This window comes from Penicillium verhagenii, assembly GCF_028828195.1.
Source record: "Penicillium verhagenii strain IBT 33310 chromosome Unknown utg000007l_segment0_segment0, whole genome shotgun sequence".
Lineage (NCBI taxonomy): Eukaryota > Fungi > Ascomycota > Eurotiomycetes > Eurotiales > Aspergillaceae > Penicillium > Penicillium verhagenii.
In genome coordinates this window covers 3,295,675-3,315,932 of record NW_026643171.1, presented here as the reverse complement: position 1 = coordinate 3,315,932, position 20,258 = coordinate 3,295,675, and the positions used below count along the sequence as shown (strand labels likewise).

Sequence of the window (20,258 nt, the reverse complement as noted above, 5' to 3'; positions counted from 1 at the left end):
CACTGACATTGAAATCATTGCAGAATAACATTAAACATCACTGAAACCATTGAGCTTATTCAAAAGCACAACTGATTCCCAGGCTCTCGACACAACGTTAGTTAACTAATTTTAGTACTAAAAGTTGATAGGATATTCCATGAATGCCTGATAAGCAAGGCCTTGGATTTTAACATTAACCCCGCAAATCGCCCATCATTGCACTTTGCACTTGTGCAATCCTTTTGGCCGAAATTCCGTCAGCTGGTCCTTTTTGCCGATTTTGAATTTTTTTCTCTTTTTTTTCTTGGTTCATGCCTTCCACGCATTAACGTCATGCGGCAGCGACGCAAGGCAAATCTGCATAGGATATCCTGCGCGCGGTGCGACAAGACCTTCTCTAAGACAGAACACCTCAATCGACATCAATTAGCCCGTACGCTGTTCCCCACTCTGTGATGGCAATGATCAAAATGAGAAAATGAGAAAACATTGTTCTAAATTGAGGACAGACACCGGGGAAAGGCCATACAAATGCTCAATTTGTACCAAGCAGTTTGCACGACGGTAAGAATCGCTGTCATATGTCCACTTCTTTTGATTGATTTTCGTATTAGAGATGTTCTCCTGCGACATCGTCGAAACCATGTGGTCCAGAGTGAACCGAGTATTTCTCCTGTCAGTTATCCTAGTACATACCTGGCCCAAGGCCAAGTGCTAATTGAATTTGACAGGTATTCCCGATAGATCCATTTGAACAGACTTCCATGTGTGGCCCTGCTTGCGATCCTGCCATTGACGACCATGATCATGACATTCTAATCCCTACGGGAATATCGAATCCAACAGCTGAACCCGATGATGCTATCTCTAGGACTATGCCCCCGTCCTTGAGCCTACCACTCGGTGCTTCTGCCGCGAACACGGATACGTTAAGCATTCTCTTCAACCAATCCTTTGATCAATCATATCCATTGGGACCATCGGGGACTATACCAGGCTTAACTCTGAACCATAATATAGCCGGTGCCATATTTCCAAGTCCGATACCTTTCAGTCCTGTGGGTTCAATACCAAACCAAGGCGGTATTGATGGAGCCACAACACGAATTCAAAGACTATGGCCAATAAGCCCACACCATGCAGGCTCAAATTCCAGACCTAATTTCTGGCAGGAAGTCGCATTCGGGTCATTAGAGAATATTTTTTCTAGCAATCTGGCATTGGGCCTGGTAGATCCGGCCTTAGAGATCCCCGATGAAACATATGCGTTAGAGATCAGTCTAACGGACAGTTCAAAGATGCGACTTCGAATACTCAAAAGAAAACTTCTAGTTTGCGGTTGCAATGACTTTTTTGATGAGATTCAATGTGGCCATGAGTATCTTTGCATCAATACCACGGAAGTTTTCGAACAAGGTCTTTACCTTTACTTCCGCAAGTACCAACCTTTTTATCCTGTTCTTCATTCTGCGACTTTCAACGCAGATAAAATTTCTGATTTGTTGCTTTTTGTTATGTGCATGATTGGTCTTTCATTTTTCAAGACAGACGATGCCGTGGACTTCATTCGAAAAACATACCCGGTATGAGGTGGTCCAAATGAAGCCCATTACCATCAGAGCTGACAACCCCGTTTCTACTCAATAGGGCATACTGAACGAGGTCTACAATCAGTTCATTTTTGCTGCAGCGGACTGTCAGACCCCCGCCGACCTTCTTAATTACCTTGTGATGGCACATCACACACTTTTCCTTTTCATATCTACGGGGGTTTGTCACCAAGCTATAACCCTTATATAACCCTTACTATGAATATCGCGCTTTCTAACAGATTTTCAGGGAAACCTTTGCCCAGAAAAGTCTCGATTGCTTTATTTGCATGCTACAGCAGTAAGAGATCTGAAATTCAAGTGTATTCTTTGAGCTAACTCCTCCTTCAAACAGACTGCAAGAGAATGTGGCTTTTTCTGTTCAAATCTTGATCAGACTTATGATATACTACTCTCATCACGAATGGAGGAACGTGCTCGATGGATTGCATGGACACGAGCGGAGTCAACCAAAAAGTATAACTGTCTTTCTGTGATTGTGACGTCTCAAAGGGCTAACAAATTAAACAACAGCTTGATCATCGGCCTGGTTTTGCACGATTCATGGCTGTCAGAGATCTTTTCTTTGAGTCCTGTAATTGAGACTGATAAACTTATTCTTTCATTGCCGTTCGAAAACGACCTCTACCAAGCCCCAACACCGCAGAAATGGTCTCAACTGCTCACTGGTATTCCTCACGCAAACCAAAGGCTTGAGTTATCATCTTATCACTTCCATCTACCTAATCTAGAAGAGCCCACACATGTGTTCTCTATGTATGGATTGCTCTGCTCTGTCCTCCTACGCGTCTCCACGGACACTCGCCGATTGATTCTTAGTTCGGATTTGGTTCCAGCCGAGCAACATCAGTATGTTCCATGGAACATTTGTCGCCTTGATAAACGAGCCAGTATTGTTACCCCGCTTCTCATTAGTTTGGTTCAATTATACGAAAGGATTCTCCGTGATACCAACCCAAACTGCATTGTGATCTGGCATAGTGCCTGTATGCTGATCACCACTGATATCAATATCATTTCCCGCGCTGCTGGTCGCGATGGCCCGGAATCCATGTCTGATGCTCGTCGAGATCTTTCCTGCTGGACATACACTCCTGCTGCACGGAGAGCATGTCTTCATGCAGCCCAAACATTCCGGACTTTGTCCCACCGAAAACCAACAGATGGGACTGCATTTCAATCCGTACGAACTTTGTTCATGTCTGCCCTGATTCTCGGATTTTACCTCCTGGCGAGTCCTGAGAATCCCTGCGAGGAACACGCAAGTAACTGGGACCAATTTGATCTTGCTAATTCGGTTGTTGACTGGAAGGCTATTGGCGATGAAGGAATATCAAATAATGACCCATCAAGAATGGGGTCAGATAATCCAGCGAAATCGGAAGATGCCGCCATACAATTCATTCGGTTTGGGGGACCAATTCTGATTGACGGAAAGAAATATGAATACGGCGCCCGATATGCCCAGCAAATATTATTGGAGTTTGCAGGTCTGTTGGACGAAGTGGGGACCCACTGGATGGCAAACTATTCTCGGCTTCTCTACATGGTGCATGACACAATGGCTATACCAGCACCATATCCCCCGGATCTTAGATGAAATCGTGCTGTTTTCTGATATTATAGAATTTAAGATATTAATTTGTTTTCCGAAATGGAAATTTCAGATTCAGAAACCTGAGCCTCAAAATAAAGGTATTCAAGATATGCTATTGATAATTGATGGATGCAGGTCACCTGACCTATCACTTGCCCGCTGCCCCATCGGCTCCGCTGCTTCCCCGGACGAGCCACTCGTCATCCCAGATTCCCAATCATTCTTGCTTCCTCCCCACCAGCCATACCCACATTCTCCGGATTTTCCCAATCCTCCCTGGTCCAATATTCAGGACACCCTCATCACTGAAAACAACATGAGTGACGCCTACGAACGTGAGCAGTATGTTGCCCCTGGCACCGCTGGGCGAAGTATCTCTCGTCTCTGTGATCACCTTTTCGCTGACATGTCTCCTACTAGGCAAAACAATGCGCTCCTCAACTCCCTTTCATCCAAAGTCTCTGCTCTCCGACATGTAACGATTGACATCCATGACAATGCGCGGGAGCAGGACTCGCTCGATAACTCGGTATGTTTCACCGAAGGGATACCCATGAGGGAGTTCATACATGAAGGGCATCTAGAAGACCAAAAACTAACGCTCTTCTATCTGTCCAGAACGATGTTTTCTCTTCCATGTCAACGAATCTGAAGGGCAGTGCTTCCAGGCTGACAAGGATGGCGAAACAAGGCGACACAGTGGCGGTGCTCAAGATCGCAGGCATGGTGATCGGGGCCGGTATCCTGCTCTATATCATCTTGGGTTGGATCTTCTAGATTACCTTCAAAGACAAGCTACACTGCGATGTAATCCGTCATCGGTATTTCTTCCTTTTCTACATCTACGCTCCCACACCATGGTCGAGGACTCTCTTGCTGGCTCGAGATAAACACCATTCTTTCTTCGACATCCCAAACCCCATCACCCCGAGCTATGTTTGCGCCCCGAAATCCCCACACCATGTACCCGATCCCCAGCCAGATCATCCCCCAAACCGCGACGAATACACTCCTACACTCCTACTACCTTTAATTGGGATCAAGGGCCCCGGGCCCCCGCTTGTTTGAATATAAGCGACTCCCACCGACCTCGACAACAGCCTCAAGTCTCTAGATTGATGCTCTAACGACCTGTATACAGCCATGCGCGCGGGGTTGTTCTTATTTGATGCGACATTGTTGATCTTGCATTTTATTTCCCAAGGCTCCTGACTTCAATCCCGGTACTGTGTTAGTAGTTATGCTTTTGACTTTGAACATACTTCTTTTCCGCCTTACGTATGGCTGGAGACTCGAAGCAGTACTTCCAGTATGTGAATGGCATCCTCATGTTCCACACAGCCAACTAGGGAACGAGTCTGGTGTCGTACAACTTTGGAACGTTTTCCACTTGTACAAGTATGACTATAATATGTCCCGGGATCTTAATTATCACCAGGACAAATCAAGCAATCTTGCTCAGCTGCTGTATGAGTCCATAGATGCATGTCACTGCCACCTGGGTGTGCACATGGGCAGGTTGAAGGTTAGCATGTGTGTATGTATGTTTATATTTGCTCTCAAACACGAGACAAGGCACATCAATTGTTCAGCACCACCGCTTGAGAAACCAGCATATTTCATTGCATGATGCGAGCACTTGAGAGCTGTACGGTGTATGCAAATGCAAATGCAAATGCAGCATAACAAATTGCCTGATCGAGCAAGTAACACACAATGCTCGTTTTGACTCGACCAACCATGTGGCGCCATAAATCGGCACGATTGGCGGTCCGGCAGCGCAAGAATCTTTATCCCCCTTTCCTTGGCACTAACGATCGCCCCCAAGCTGTGTTCAATTTAGTTCATTTAGTTCCCGTCCAAACTCGGCTGTTGACTCCAGAGCTTGAAGATATCGCGTCGATCATCGGAGGGCCGGAAAAAAAACCGACAAAAAAGTACCACGGCGAGAAAAGGGCTCGCCAACTCCCGTAAGTCGGCATATCAATTACCGAGGGGCCAAATAGTAACAATTGAATGCTCTGACCCTCCTTACAAGGGGTCTTGTGCATTGTGTTTTACGGAGAACCACGGAGTACTCCGTGGCTATTGACTGCTACTGCCGCGTTCGCTCTGTAGCTGCCGGTTCTCGCCTGTCCGAATCCAGGCCCGTCAAAACCCTGTGGCGCCTGAAAGCTCCGTGGTGGGTCATAGCTATGGGTCATAGCTAAATGTAGCTTGTGGTCTTTGGAATTGAATTTTTTTTTTCTTCGTTTTTTTTTTTCATTTTTCTTAATTTTTTCATCTTTTTGTACTCCTTGGCGCGTGCGCTATCTCTGAATGGCAATTGGTGACTGGATCTTACTACACCTGCTTCTCCACCTTGCTGTCGCAGGACCTACTGAGTATGTATCTCTGTATGGTTTCAGGCAGCTACCCGCTCAGACGATAAGGCTGGTCAATTCGGGCTGGGCACCGAGAAGAGATTTCGCCTCTTTTTCTTTCACATGAAAAGCGTTTCTCCGGTTTTTCCTGTCCGGGTTTTTGTTCTTGCAGTGGTAGCTTGTGAGCTATCGACAGGGCTGTGGCATGTAATTGATTTGCTGTTTCATTTAGGTCTAGGCCTGCAGATGGTTTTAAGATTGGAGTTCATCTATAGTGTATAGTATTCCGTAGATCAACACGATCGAAGGCCAGAGTTTGGATATCTCCGCTTTTAGATGGAGCTATAAGTTGCTCAGTGTATGTACTATTAAATGTGATTCAATGGTACTCCAATTATCCTGAGTACATTCATGCTTTAAGGTTCTTTCCCACAAGTTAGAAATCGAAACCAAGAGTGAGAGCACTTGAGTACAGAATTAAATCATGTGTACCTAATACATGCTTCAACGCATCAACATTGCCCGGTAGAATGATAAGAACAAGGCAGCATCATCAATAGATGGGTCTAGATGGGATGATGTTGTACGTACCAGCCCAACTTGCTGTAGAAACAGGATCTGATTCTGGAACCCAGTTTCACCGAATGCTGGATCCAGCGGGTATGGATACACAACAATCAATGGCCAGGAGAAACTCCGATCGCTGCCAGAAAGCTCACCGTCAATGATCTACTTTGTGGGTCATGGGTCCCGCAGACCAAGAAAATTTCAATTGCTTGAAAAGAAAATTGAAAAAAAAAAAAAGCCTAGAGAACCTTGGAACGAATATCCACTTTTTCAGATATCCTTATTTGAAAGAAGAAAAGTGCCACGTTCATGTGCCCTTTTAGTAAATGCGTATATATGTAGCATGTTTGTCCGAGTGTATTGTGTCATTTCGAGGGGCCATTTTGTCATTCATCGATGATCATTGTTTGTGTGTTCAACTCCATGGCAGGAGCGAACAAGAAAATCCCTATCAGTATTCACAGCCACAGGGAAACGTCAACAAAGAATCTGGAATCTGAAATCTGAAACAGTACAATTTTCCGTTCTAGATCGTCAGGAGAAGGTCCGATGGCGACACGGACGCGCAATGTCGGGCAGGGAAATCGGGAGGCAGTCGGGATTCCGATGGAAGCGGGAATGCCCGAGCTTTTCTGTAAAGGCATCCCGACCGCGCCCGTAATCGGCAGACCAGGCCGAGACCTTTGTTTGACATGGCATAACAACCAATCCTATCAATGCTTCTCTATGTTGGTCATGATCTCAAGAGGCCTATGAGTGACCTACTGCAGGGGGCGTGCAGACGCCACAATAAACACATGGGAAGTTTGGAGTAAATCTTTACATCCTTGAAGGGTCCAAGCCGGGCGCAATCCCTTATCTTAGTGGGGGGGGAAGGACCAGGCACAATACTCCGTAAGCCTTGTCTATACCGCGGAGTACAAGTATCCGTAAAAGGTTCAAGAGAAACCACCCACGTCAGATGTCAGCCATATCGTCATTTGTATCCGTATCTACTGAACCAGTTTAGGTCGGTGTAGCCGGTGAGCAGTTTGACACCTGTGTAGTGGAGCCCATTGGCGGAACATCTACACTTGCTAGGGCGGCTCCCGCTCGAACCGCGGTCGAGAATTTGAATAAGTAAAAGAAAAAGGACGGGTAGTTCCGAAAAGAAAAAGATGAAAATCCAACTCAGAATCAAAGAGCAGTCGTTGCAGGTGGGGGCTTGAATCATTGATAGCACAAGTCGTCCAATTGTGAGACGAACCAACCCTCCACTATCAAGCCAGTCACAGATCTGGTCCACATACGTGTATGCCCTGACCACATGGCTCTCTTCAGCTCCTCGACTGTGATACATAGTGATAGCTGAACCCCTGCAGTAGTAATGTCATTAGCTATCACATTCTCCATGGTACGTACCATGTGCTGCACCTTCTGCACATTTCCCTTTGTGTGAGTTGATAATAGGGGGAATGATCATAATGACAAAAGTCGGCAACGACTCATCACAGTCACATTCTATGTTTGTGATCAACATGGTCTCGACCTTGACCTTGGCCATGTGTTTCGTCGTAAATAGTATGTTCAGTACTATAGGAAGTGGGTGCACAGACATTATATGCCCGAGACATGATGCAGGAGTGTTGCTTTTCACCATGCGTGTATGTATGTTCTTATTTTCTGCAGAGTAACCTGCATTTGAGTGGAGTGCAGAGTAAAATATACCGATAAGTGTAACATGCATGATATGCATCTCAGGCACGATCCAAAAGAGGATCGATCGCGGGAAGGGCGATCCCGAGGTTATGGCGTGATGGTTGGTTCTGGGTAAACGAAGGGCCCCCGAGTATCGGGTAGGAAAGAAGGAAGAAAAAAAAGAAATAATTAGGGAAAAAAAATTAAAAATTGGAAAATTGGAAAATTAGAAAAATAGAAAAATAGAAAATCAAAAAGAAAGAACCCGAAAAAGAAAAGTACTTATCGGTAAAAGAGGACGAGTCATAATGATCTTTTTTTATCCTTTTCAAGAAAATTCAGTAAAATAGAGATAAAATAGAGATAAAATAGAGATAAAATAGAGATAAAATAGAGGTAAAATAGAGAAAATAGAGGAATATGATTAAAAAGTGGGTAATGGAAGAAATAACATCTACAATGAGAGTAATAATAATAACACATAGTAAATAGCATACTAGTATAGTACATAGAACATTTGAATGCGATGGTTACTAGTAATATGATTGACCTTCATATGCATCGCTGACGTAAACAAGAGACAGATCAACAATTGTGCAATTATGCTTTGCTGACTTTGCTCACTTGATTTCTCGCACTCGAAGTTCTGTCTTTTTTTTTAAAAAAAAAAAAAGAAACATATCTCTTGTTCTCCCCTATTCCCCTATTCCCCTATTCCCTCCTCTTCTCCTATTCACGGTAAAACGCTTCTTATCGTGGCTTAGTCACCTCGCATCATCTCCGTTCGTTATCGTCTCTTTATCGCCACCGAATTTTTTTCTGCGATTTTTCTTTTGCAATTTTGCCCGGAAACGGCACTTCTCCACTTTCCTACAGTGGGACCCGTTTGGTCGGACCGGCCTGCGATTCTGGACATTGTCCGGTAGATCATAGAGGGTCTTCGCTGGGAAAAAAACCTGTCATACCTGGTTTATTTTTTCCCTCTTCCGCCATATTTACTCCTCAACTCTTCCTCTCTCAGATCTTTCCTCAATCTCTCGCCAACGTGCTCCATTTACCTGTTCAACTTAAACCGGCTGCCCCGATAGCCGTGGCGGCCATAACTTCAAAATGGCTCTCAGCTTCTTTAGTGGTGGCGGAAGCGCAAGCAATGCCAAGTATTTCGATATCCGGTATGTGGACTCGGTTTTGAACCTATCAGTGGCATGTGTCTAGCATTTCATTCTAACAAGTCTTCTAGATTGAACGAAGATTACATCGTGTTCCGTGGCGGCGAGCATGAGGCTGCCAGCGCCCACCTTAAGGGAACCTTGGTGCTCTGCCTGTCCGAGCCCCTCGCGATTAAACACATTCGACTAGAACTGACTGGCATGTCTCGTGTCTGGTAAGTTCAAAGCATTGAAAGAAGAAATAACGGCAAAAAACCCCACCCCCAATCCAAGCTAACTGAGTCACAGTTGGCACCTACCTTCCAGCTCGACCGCCGGCGGCCGCAAGTCCTGGAGAGAGCGAGTGTTCTACGACAAGACATGGCGATTCCGAGACCCCGGCAAGGGCAAGACCGAGATCCTGGCGGCGGGCAACTACGAATACCCATTTGACGTCGTCCTCGAAGGTTCCATGCCGGAGAGCGTGGAAGGACTGTCGGAGACCTGGGTTATGTACCGCTTCAAGGCTGAGATTGGACGCAAGTACGCCAAAGATATTGTGGCGCGCAAGCCCTTGCGCATCATCCGAACACTCGACCCGAGCGCACTCGAGCTCTCGCATGCCATGGTGAGTCACACCTTTTTGATTTTCCTTTCTCTTACTCCTATAGTGGGGTTAAGCGGGGCACTGACAATGACGTCTATAGTCTGTGGATAATATCTGGCCGAACAAGATCGAATACTCCATCAGCACACCGAACAAAGCAGTCATTTTCGGTACCTCGATTCGGGTGGATTTCAAGTTGATACCGCTGTTGAAGGGCTTGCGCATCGGACAAACTACCTCCCAGCTGATCGAAAGTCACGACCTTACACTCAATCCCGAAGACCCCGACTCCATCCGGAATACCTACAAGATTACTCGCACAATTCTGACCGATGAGCACGGTGTGGATGAAAATAATGTTGAGCTCATCGACGACGCGGCCGAGGGCTACCAATTTACCCGTTATTTGGATATGCCTTCAACATTGACTCGGTGTCTGCAAGATACAGACACAAAAGGCATCAAGATTCGCCACAAATTGAAGTTCCGCATTCAACTCCATAACCCAGACGGCCACATCAGCGAAGTAAGCCAACATGAACCAGTTCCATTGTCAACTCAAGCTAACTCTTTTTTTTTTAACTAGCTCCGTGCTACTCTCCCGGTCTCGATCTTTATCTCCCCTAATATCGCACTTGATGACAACAACCAAATCCGAGACACGACCGCACAGACTGCCCACTCCGCCCATCAACGACGAGCCGCAGATGAGCTCGCTGCTCACCAGGCACCTCCGCTATACGGCGAACACCAGTTCGATCAATTATACAGCGAGGTGGATCCTAATGGATACCGCACCCCTGGTCCCGGTAGTGGACCAAACACACCCTTCGGTCCTCTCAGTCGCAACATCTCAGCCGATAACCTGGCCTCCATGAATGCCCTGACCAACACTGATATCTCGGCCTCAGCCCTGCATAGCCGTCTTTCGAGCCTGAACAACGCCGCCCGCATGGGTCACCTGTCGCCCAACGAGCCATCACATGACACCCCTTCGGAGAGCCACCCCAACTCACGACAGTTGAATGTTCACTTCAATGACTACTTTGGACCCTCATCTGGTTCGAACTCGCACAGTCCCAGCAGCCCTGAGCTCTCTCGCCGAACATCTGATGAAGTGGATCCCGAACATCTTCCTTCGGGGATGGCGACTCCTTTCCACCCTCAATATGCTGAGGTGGAGACACTCAGTCGAGTCCCGAGCTACTCAACGGCTGTTCGCGCGGCTGTAGGCTCATTTGACTCACACCTTCCCGACTACAATGCCGTGATTGCGAGCAGTATACCGGGCACACCGCTTCTCCAATCCCCGCAACAGGCATACCTTCGAAGTGGTCGCAATAGTGGCCGGGCCAGTGGAATCTCTACCCCATTAGAGGTGAATCGTCCCGGCTACTTCAATACAAACGGAGTCAGTACTGACGATGCCGACCGCAGACTCCGCTTAGTGCAAGCCCGCGCTAGATAGATAGCACAGGAGGCTGTACAGCTTTTTGCCGCAACCTTTTTGTTGTTTTTTTTTTGGCTTCGATTTCTATTCTTCCCGCCATCTCCACCCCACGCTAAAAGTCACATCTCCAGTGCTGGACATTGGAACCCATCTTCACAACTCCACATCTCCGCCTTTCTCTTCTCTCTTCTCGGGACCTATCTCGTTTTTCTTGTTCCGCATGAGGCCTTGATCCTCTCACCAGCATTCGACAGACATGGGTTTTAACCATTTTTATTTTCTCGGCGTTCGGGCAACATTAGAGGGCAGGACTGGGATATCTCATAGCAGGTTTCATGATCATTTGCTTTTACTATTTTTCTTTTTACGAGCCAGCTGTATGAGTTTATTAGACCACAGCACGAGTCACGCATCAATGCCGAATTCTTACTATTCAATTTTATGTACTTTAATTTTCACAATGTTCAAATCTTGGAATCTTTCCAGGACTCCTCATCGAACATCACATACTGCCCACTACTCTTAATATGATATGGAAGATCAATACTTTGGTATATACTACGCCAACATTTGAACATTTTGAAGCAGATGCCCCTCATTTCTCCCGATCTGGTAAAAGCCACTGTAGATCTTGTAACATTTGGGATTTTTTTTCAAAACAGACAAGTTGCTGCAACCGGCCAAAAGTCAAGAATAAAGTGATTGTTAGCAATGCAACCTGAGGTCCCGCATTCGAATTACTGAACATTCAAATGAACAATGGAAAGGATCCACCTGTGGCGTTCAGTTCCAAGAACATACAATGGATGGTTCTAAATTTCTAGCGCGTATTGATGTCAACATCAACAGTCAACGAGTGCAAAGGGGTGCCTTCATTCTTAGTATTCATGCTGTATTCTGTTCTATGGCTTTTGCTAAGGTTTTAATTCCAATTTCAATCCAGAATCCTGTACATTTGATTTATATTTGAATTACTTTGAATCACATCGTTGGGCGATGCAAAGCGCCACAAATGCGGGCAATGACTTCATCGTCGGTTCGATGGTCGATCAACACAGCTTAAGAATGCGATTCTCCCACCTTCAATATTCCACCGTTCTTTTCTCCCGCGATCCTACTACTTTCAAAGTACTTCGTACTCTCCACAGCAATTTATCTTGACCCACCGACCATTTAAAAATAGTCCTACGAAACGCGCTTCACTATATCCAACGACTAGGTCGGTAATAGACTAGCGTTTCCAGGCTCCCGGTTTTTCTTCAGCCACAGGAACACAATCCACATACTGTGAATCCCGCATCCCGCATGCTCCATCTCTCCTGGTGAAGATCTTGAAGATCACGAAATCTTGAATAAGACAAAAGAAAAAAAAATTGCCTGCAGTTTTCCGTCGTGACTGCTTGTGTTTATTCCGCCAGCTCGGTTCCCTCCTGTCCATCTCTTATCCGTTACTGGTTGCCCACCATGTCTGCAACTTCAAGCCCCGTGGAACACAAGCTCCCCCAGCGAACGGGTACCGTTAGCAGCAGCTTCACCCGTCGCACTTCCTTCAGTGACGATGAGGCCATTCCGGATACCGACAGCAGTGAGGTCAGTTCAAGATTATCGTGCTGGAAATCCCCCCCCCCCACCGCTTCCTGGGCTATGGGGAACAACCCCGCGGTGAAAAGTGCTCAAGGGCTAATACCTGGCTTCTTTTTCTCAGACTAGCAACCTCTTGATCGAACGTCTTCGTGCATGGAAGCATATGTGTGGAAACCTCGAAGACTATGTTTCTACCACCGCCAAGCTGTCAAAATCCCAGTCGAAGGACCATGAGAAGATCCTCAAGGTCGGTGCTCGGTGTTCCCCGGATCCAAAATATGAAGACTGACCAGAAATCACGGCGGCTGAATAGACGGTCAGTCAGCCATTGAAGGAGGCTCATCACTTCAGTCAATCCGAGGGCGGCATGGCAGGCCTCTTCAATAATATGCGCAACAACTCTCAGGTACGAGCTCACCATACAACAACACCAACACGCACATTGTCGGTCCAATACTTCGGGTCCTAATGAATTTATCATGGCACAGGGAATGGTCAACATGTACCTCGAAACCGAAAAGAGCCTGACGGCCACCGTCCTCCCGACCCTCGAGCGTCTCCACAAAGAAATCAAGAACAAGTCAAAGGAGCTCAAGTCTGGAGCAGCAAAGGGAGCCAAGGCCGTCGACAAGGCTCGCACACTTACCCAGAAGCACATCGAGCTCCTAGGCCAACACTCGGCGTCACACGACTCGGCAATGGGCACCAAGATCGAGCAAGCACACGACCCCTACATCCTTAGGCGCCAGATCAGACACCGCCTCAACAAGCAGGTGACCGAGGAGAACAACCATCGCCAGGACATTCTCACGGTGCAAAACTCCTTCCAGCAATTTGAGGCTCACGTCCTGCAAACTGTTCAGGCCGCCTTGGAACAATTCCACCAGATCATGGGCGGCCAGCTCGACCGCCAGCGAGCCATGTACGCCGACGTCCTCGGCGCCGCCCAGCGTATCCCCCCAGACTTCGAATGGATCAACTTCTGCGTAAGCAACGATGCCAAACTCGTGAACCCTGACTCCCCTCCCCGCGATTTCGCAAACATCACCTTCCCCAACCAAGATCATCGATCCACCCAAGCCCTCCTTGAAGGATCCCTCGAGCGTCGCTCTCGAGCCGTTATCAAGGGATACAGCTCGGGCTACTATGTCATCACGCCCGCGCGTTACCTGCACGAGTTCAAGGACGATGACGACTTCCGCCGTGACCCCTCCCCGGAGCTGTCGCTCTACCTGCCCGACTGTATCGTCGGCGCTATCGACGGTGTCAAATTCAACGTCAAGGGCAAGGATATCTCGAGCAACAAGGTCGGCAATGCTTTCCACGCTACCACTGAACTGATGTTCAAGGCGTCCACCGCTAGCAACGCCGAGAAGTGGTGGTCTGTTATCAAGGACTCCACTGGTTCGGCCCCCGCGGCCGCTGCTAACGGTGCAGCTGCTCCTGTCGCTGTCGCTGCTGCTGCCCCGACCACCCTGGCGTCCCCTGTTTCGCCTGTCAATGGCTCCACAAGCCCCGTTGGCAGCGTCTCGGGACAGGCTAACCAGCCCCCTACATACGCCGAGAAGGAGAAGAGCGCGGAGACGGCTAAGGATGCCTCGTCACCTGGTGCTACCACCCCCGGCTCGACAAAGCCTCTCAGTCGCACCGCTAGCTCAGGAAGCTACTTTACAGGACCTACTGGTACAGCTGCGGGAGACAAATCTTAGCCCATTTTCAGCCAGATATATTACTTGAATAGTATCTAACATTTATGCCTTTTTTTTTTGGCCATTTATTTTGTCCATGCTACCCTGGACTGCACATGCATCCTATGTCTGTCCATGATGCATTCCTACTACTTTTTTCCTTTCTTTTGTCTCTCTTTCTTCCCTTTCTTTGAATTTGAAATTATTTCGCTCGCGAGACTTGAGCGCGCCCTGAGTCCATTCAGCTGGTTCTTTGGTGGCCATCGGGTGTACAGTTTGGAGATATATATTGATTGACCTAATACATAGCCCGCAAATACTACATTGATTTTGACAGCATTGAATTCGAAGTACCAGTCGGGGGCAATTCCGGTCTTTTGTCCGAGTATGCACATGTGAACATAGAAGAATATTTTAAAAAAATTCATGCCCACATGCATGTGTGTGCACACATGCATGCAGGGTCCGCATTCCACGATACTAACATTTGACATCTGGAATCAAAATAAATCCAACTACATTTTTGATGTACGTGCAACAGACACTTTGAATTTCTTGGTCCGCTTGCTAATATTGCTAATAAGGTCGAGGAACAACCAAATTGGTCATAAAGTCATGTACTTGATACATTGGTTGAAAGATAGTAGATCCCAACATTGGAATCAAAGCACTCGGTAGATCGAGCATTCCCGTAACAGATCCCAAGACCAGCCTGCCAAGATCTGCAATCCCGGATATCATCTCTTTTTATATATATATTAGAAATCCTCGGGACTCTCCAAATCATGCAATTTCTGTCCAAGGAACCGACCGAGCGCGGCACACTTTGATTCCAACGCCAGCAGCACAGAGGGGGAAGCTGAAAGATTGAGACTGGCAAGACGAGCAAGATCAGCACTGCGGTCAATCTCGTGTTGGGCATCGATGGCGCCGTTGCGTGTGGGCGGATTCGGGGATGGGGGTGCTGCCGATGGTGTGCGCTGCCCTTCCAATTGAAACGCATCTGACGTGGCGCCATTTACGGCGGATGGGTCTACCGGAGCCCCACCTTCAGTTCCTAGAGAATCGGGCTCGGCACCGTTGAGGGTGGTCTGATCGATTTTGTTTGGGCCTATGGCGGCCAGGAGAACCTTGTCGGCGAGACGAGTCACTACCGCCACCGAGTCATCAAGCTCGAAGACGATGGAGCCTACGTCCCCCAGCGACATTGACTGAGCTGTCACGTAGGATGATGGATGACTGGCCGGATTTACGCCCGTGAGGTTTCCGCTCGATGCATTTTTGGCGTAGCATGTGTATGCAGCGCCGTAGGTTGCGCTGAGGTTGCGAAGCTGACGGGATGGGAGGGAGGAAGCATAGGCGAAGACTGCGCCGTTGGTTGAGAAAACACTATATTCATCATAATGAGCCATGGCCAGACAACTAAAAATGCAGAGAGCGGTGGAATCTTACATCATTGTTGTGATCTCGGGTGGACAGAGATTATCCTCCAGAAGGTCGCCCAGCGCCTCTGAGTCCAACATCTTGATATCAGGTAGTTCTGGAAGCATGTCGTCGGTGGCGCTGTGAGCAGCCAAGTTAATCAATCCGACTTGGTACTCTGTGTTCTTGACAGGTTGCCGTGGGGAATCCACAGCCCAGTCCTTAGGTGGGGTATAAGAGCAGTCCTCGGGAAAGAAGAAGCAATTATCCTGGAAGTCCTCGTCGTCGTGGTCGTACTCGATAGGTTCGTCGGAGGAGGGGAGGAGGTTCTGCGCACACTGCACGTGAGAGCGAGCCCAATATGGAACAAACGGCGAGGCGCGAGGTGCGAGATCGGGTTTAATAGGAAAGAACTCGTAGACTGGAAGCGGATCGAATTCAGCCATCTTCAGACCCATGATGGGACAGATACGCGCACGCGCGGGGACCAGAGAGATTATCTCTTTCCTTTCCAACAAGATTCGAGCGGGATATGGAAAAGGAGTATGTGTGCATCTCTAGGGAGTAAAAACGGGGATATGGGCAGGATAGGCAGAACAGGCAGACTAGGCAGACTGTATAGCGCCTCGGGTTCTTGTTTACTTTGCTCTATCTCCTTGACTCAGAACTTCTGGTCGGAATGACAAGTCACGATAATTCCCACTGCGCCCGGTGGCACAAAGCCTAGCTCGGGGGATAGAACGGGGGGTTTTATGCATGCCAGGATAAGAGTGTAGTCATGCGATCCCGCGCGAGGCTCCGCGCCCCGGCTGGGGCGCCACGATCATCGAGTAGAGCAGGATGGTTTGGGATGAGGAACGTGGGCATATGTGAAACGATGATTGGAGGAGTGGGAATGCGAACAGGAAGGAGTTAGGCAACATATGCAGGTGTGCTAAGCGCGGGAAAAGAAGAAATCGAAAAAAGAAAAAGAAAAAGAAATAAGGGGAAAGGGCCTTAGATCCAGTTGAGGTATTCGAACACGAGTGGGCCGATGGTGATCAATTCGGGTAGGCTTGGGGAATGTGGAGTGCAGGAAATTTCAGAGAGCACGAACCTGGCCTGTGCGAAGTTGAAAGTCTGATGTGGTGGGATATGCGACTGGGTTGAGAGTTGGCTCAGTTGACTCAGTTGAAAGAGGGGGAGAAGAGAGAGAGAGAGAGAGAGTGGGGAAGTCATGATCCGCAACTGGCTTTTACCGCGGGGCCCGAGAGGGAAAATGTGTTACTAGTAGTTTACTGTACGAAGTAATAGAATTTCTTTTCTTTTCTTTTTTTTTTTCCCTCTCCTTCTCTCAATCCAAAAACATGAAGATCTATCAAGCTATTAGAATATAGTATCATGTAATTTTCATAGATGCTGGGTTCTTATAGGTGATCTACTGCTATTCTTGCAGATAAGAGTCACAAGGGCTTACAGTAGTCACGATCTAGGCTTACTAGTACGAAAAGCCTTCTTTAGTACCTTCTAAAAGTAGCTGTGATATTCCCTGGTTATTGCCTGATCATTCTCTTTACTGTGATCATGTCACTGCATTTTATGTATTTTTTTTTTGATTTTTCGAAATCCCCATGCTCTGACAGGCGCATCATCCGCTCCTACGTAATGCGGGGCAGTAGGGGCAGCGGCGATCCACCAGACTATGATATACACTCCAACATGTGGATACGAGAATCCGTCAATTCTCTGACTCGATCTGTGTTTCACTTTGTTTTCTCTCAAGAGCTTGACTAGGTGAAAGACGCTCATTCAAAATTGGACGGGAGACATGGACATTCTTAACCATAAATATCATTGATTGGTCTCTTTCGCAATTACTGGATGCAACACGAGACGGAGTAAATGATGATCATCAGGAAGATGGATCAACATTGCGTTTCGCTGATGAAGATCAAAGAACATCAAAAATAAGAGCAAACTGATACAAATAGGTCAGAAAAAGATTGTTTCGTTTAAAACATACCCATAGCCCATAGGAGCCTCACCATCCCTCATCATCCCTCATCGTAATACAACTCCACGTATGGCTTCACGGATTCTTCGTATTTCTGCATAGACTTCAACCAGTCCTCGTAGCCGCCGTCACCACGGAGAAGACGCAAAAGGCTCCATGAAACATACTCGGGTTCGTTTTCCTCAACATCGGGAGCCTGGGTCTCAGCTAGAACTTTATGGCGGCCAAGCACAAACTGGACGTACGCTTCGGCTCCCTGTCTTTGGGTCAGTTATGACATTCTATCCATATTTTCCAAGCCGTGCGGTATTACACATCAACTTACTCTTTGGCCGTCCACCATGCATTCACCGGTGAGATCGTGTTCCTTTCGGTGCTCGAGCTCCAGACCCAAGAAGTCCAAGCAAAGTCTCTTGGCGAGGCCGGCGACTTCGATGCGTTGTTCCTTTCCCAGTCGGCCAGTCTTATCCTCAAACAGAGGGGCAAGCCATTCCAAAAGACGGACCATGTCGTAAGCATTGCCATGCATACCTTGGCAGGTCTTGAAATGATCAGTCAACGACAGTGAGGCTTGGGGTGAGTTGAATCACTTACTATGATGCAAGTGCATTGACGGCGTGTCTGGCAGGCGAGGCACTTGCTGTTGTTGGATTCCGGGTCGAAAAGGCAGTCAATTCGAAACATCTTGCCTTTATTGGGATCAAAATCCAGGGCGTACTTGCGTGCACAAGGGATACACCAAAGAAGGTAAGGCCGGACAGGAGGAGTATTTTTGATAGGAGAAGCTTTCTTGGCAGGAGGGGCCTTGTTGGCAGGAGGGGCCTTTTTGGCAGGGTGGGCTTTCTTAACAGGCTTCGGCATGATGAATCGTGAACGCAGGCTAGGTGATGGCTAAGGATTATGTGATCGCGCTTCTGATTGGGAAAAAGGATGAAGAAAAAGAATAGGAATCGAAGTAGGATGGAACAAAACAACAAAGAAGATACGCACAAACGAAAAGATTTCTTCTTGTTTGCGTCAAAAGAAGTTGAGCGAACAGATCTGATGAATTGGGTTCAAGTCGTGTTTTCGCTCAATGTATGTCTTTGCGTCGCTGTGTTGTCGTGTTGTCGTGTTGTTTCTATGATCGAATTTATTGCCTCTTGTGATAACCCGGTGTTCCCTACTGCCCAGTGACCAGGTGTACCCTACTTGCGACAAGAAATACCCTACTGGCGATCAAACCTGTCATGTTGAAATAACGGCCCATGATCGTTTTCAATGTTTGCTTTCAACTCGTCAGAAATGACACCCTTATGGCTAACATCTAGACCAACTTTGCCAGATTGATGGTGTGCCTTAATATATTGATACTATGAAAATCAGCCTACGTTTTTTGTTTAAGCCGATGATAGGCTTTATGGACAGATGAATGACCCGGGGACAGCTTTGAGCTCAACGTTTCTTTTTTGTTAACCACATTCCAAGGCCCAAATGTTGGTGTACTTGTCCGAAGCCATCATTAAATCTTGGATTGTTCAGGTGGCCCATATCTATAGAAATGCTCTTTGAGACTAGGATCCTACAGAGAGTCATCATGAATATTTGAAGTTCAACTTCCAGTGTTAGGTACTCCGTATTCATGCATAGTATGTGGTTTCCTCGTCAAACGTTAGGGCTTGAGGCTTGCCAATAGTATCACGTGAAACCATAACTAGATTGTCAAGCTGACTCAGTCACTTTCACCAAATGCCGTCAACTGGTGTACAAACCCACTTATGTACTCAGGGATTGACTACAACTATGGCGGCCGATAGAGGCCACCCCTAGGTCACATCTCAATTTCAATTCCTAACTTCACCGCCTTGTTTCCCGCCTGTATTGTATTTATCACATATAGGAATATCTTCAGGGATTTGATCTAAATATGGGTCACTTTTAGAATAAACTTGAGAATAAACTTGAGAATAAACTTGAGAATAAACTTGAGAATAAACTTGAGAATAAACTTGAGAATAAACTTGAGAATAAACTTAAGTGTAGACTTGAGAGTAGTCTTGAGAAGGGACTTAAGAACATTGGATTATATGCACATGTGACTAGGATCTCAGCCTCTCTTTCTTGCTAGTTGTTGTGATAATTTACCTAGAGAAAGAGAAGTAATATAATGTAGCATTATATATAATAGAGTTCAAGGATTTAATGTATAATGAGCGCTGAACATAATGGAGTTCAAAAACTAATATGAATTTGGAATTACTCGTCATTTCAATGTTACTTTCTGCCGGTCGGAAAGTTGAAATTGGGATGTGACCTAGGGGTGGCCTCTATCGGCCGCCGCACTACTACATACAACCTTGGAATGGAATTGATGCTCGGAGATGCACCAAAGCCCCACTTTCTTCCCCTCACCTGCGGACGCTGACAAAACACCGTCATTTTTCACCTGGTAATGTGGTCTCGCATATTAAATTCATCTCAAAGAGTCCTCACACCTCGTCTTTTTGGTAGGAGATTCAGCTTGGAAATCCCCCGGATTGTGTTGAGCCAATCATATTGACCAGCTTGGGCAGCAGCTACACGATCCTACA

The 20,258-nt window shown here is 47.0% G+C and overlaps 6 protein-coding genes across 6 annotated transcripts; 4 read left to right on the top strand and 2 right to left on the bottom strand.

Annotated features, from left to right (window-relative positions):
• Positions 1 to 1,995: 1,995 nt before the first annotated feature.
• On the top strand, positions 1,996 to 3,192 carry N7466_007888 (uncharacterized protein; the record flags this gene model as incomplete). Its single annotated transcript, XM_057167277.1, has 1 exon — positions 1,996 to 3,192. The coding sequence occupies one exon, from the start codon at positions 1,996 to 1,998 to the stop codon at positions 3,190 to 3,192; it is 1,197 nt and encodes a 398-aa protein (XP_057020318.1).
• A 313-nt stretch (positions 3,193 to 3,505) lies between these two features.
• Positions 3,506 to 3,966, top strand: N7466_007887 (SNARE domain- containing protein; the record flags this gene model as incomplete). Its single annotated transcript, XM_057167276.1, has 2 exons — positions 3,506 to 3,718; positions 3,808 to 3,966. The coding sequence occupies 2 exons, from the start codon at positions 3,506 to 3,508 to the stop codon at positions 3,964 to 3,966; spliced, it is 372 nt and encodes a 123-aa protein (XP_057020317.1).
• A 4,940-nt stretch (positions 3,967 to 8,906) lies between these two features.
• Positions 8,907 to 11,019, top strand: N7466_007886 (arrestin family protein; the record flags this gene model as incomplete). Its single annotated transcript, XM_057167275.1, has 5 exons — positions 8,907 to 8,968; positions 9,037 to 9,180; positions 9,254 to 9,572; positions 9,652 to 10,077; positions 10,138 to 11,019. 5 exons carry the CDS (start codon positions 8,907 to 8,909, stop codon positions 11,017 to 11,019), a joined length of 1,833 nt encoding a protein of 610 aa, XP_057020316.1.
• Positions 11,020 to 12,465: 1,446 nt separating this feature from the next.
• Positions 12,466 to 14,294, top strand: N7466_007885 (PH domain protein; the record flags this gene model as incomplete). The annotated part of the gene is made up of 4 exons (XM_057167274.1): positions 12,466 to 12,591; positions 12,707 to 12,832; positions 12,899 to 12,991; positions 13,074 to 14,294. 4 exons carry the CDS (start codon positions 12,466 to 12,468, stop codon positions 14,292 to 14,294), a joined length of 1,566 nt encoding a protein of 521 aa, XP_057020315.1.
• A 737-nt stretch (positions 14,295 to 15,031) lies between these two features.
• N7466_007884 (uncharacterized protein) lies at positions 15,032 to 16,153 on the bottom strand (the record flags this gene model as incomplete). Its single annotated transcript, XM_057167273.1, has 2 exons — positions 15,032 to 15,662; positions 15,726 to 16,153. The coding sequence occupies 2 exons, from the start codon at positions 16,151 to 16,153 to the stop codon at positions 15,032 to 15,034; spliced, it is 1,059 nt and encodes a 352-aa protein (XP_057020314.1).
• A 1,575-nt stretch (positions 16,154 to 17,728) lies between these two features.
• N7466_007883 (uncharacterized protein) lies at positions 17,729 to 18,549 on the bottom strand (the record flags this gene model as incomplete). Its single annotated transcript, XM_057167272.1, has 3 exons — positions 17,729 to 17,944; positions 18,014 to 18,229; positions 18,283 to 18,549. The coding sequence occupies 3 exons, from the start codon at positions 18,547 to 18,549 to the stop codon at positions 17,729 to 17,731; spliced, it is 699 nt and encodes a 232-aa protein (XP_057020313.1).
• Positions 18,550 to 20,258: the final 1,709 nt, after the last annotated feature.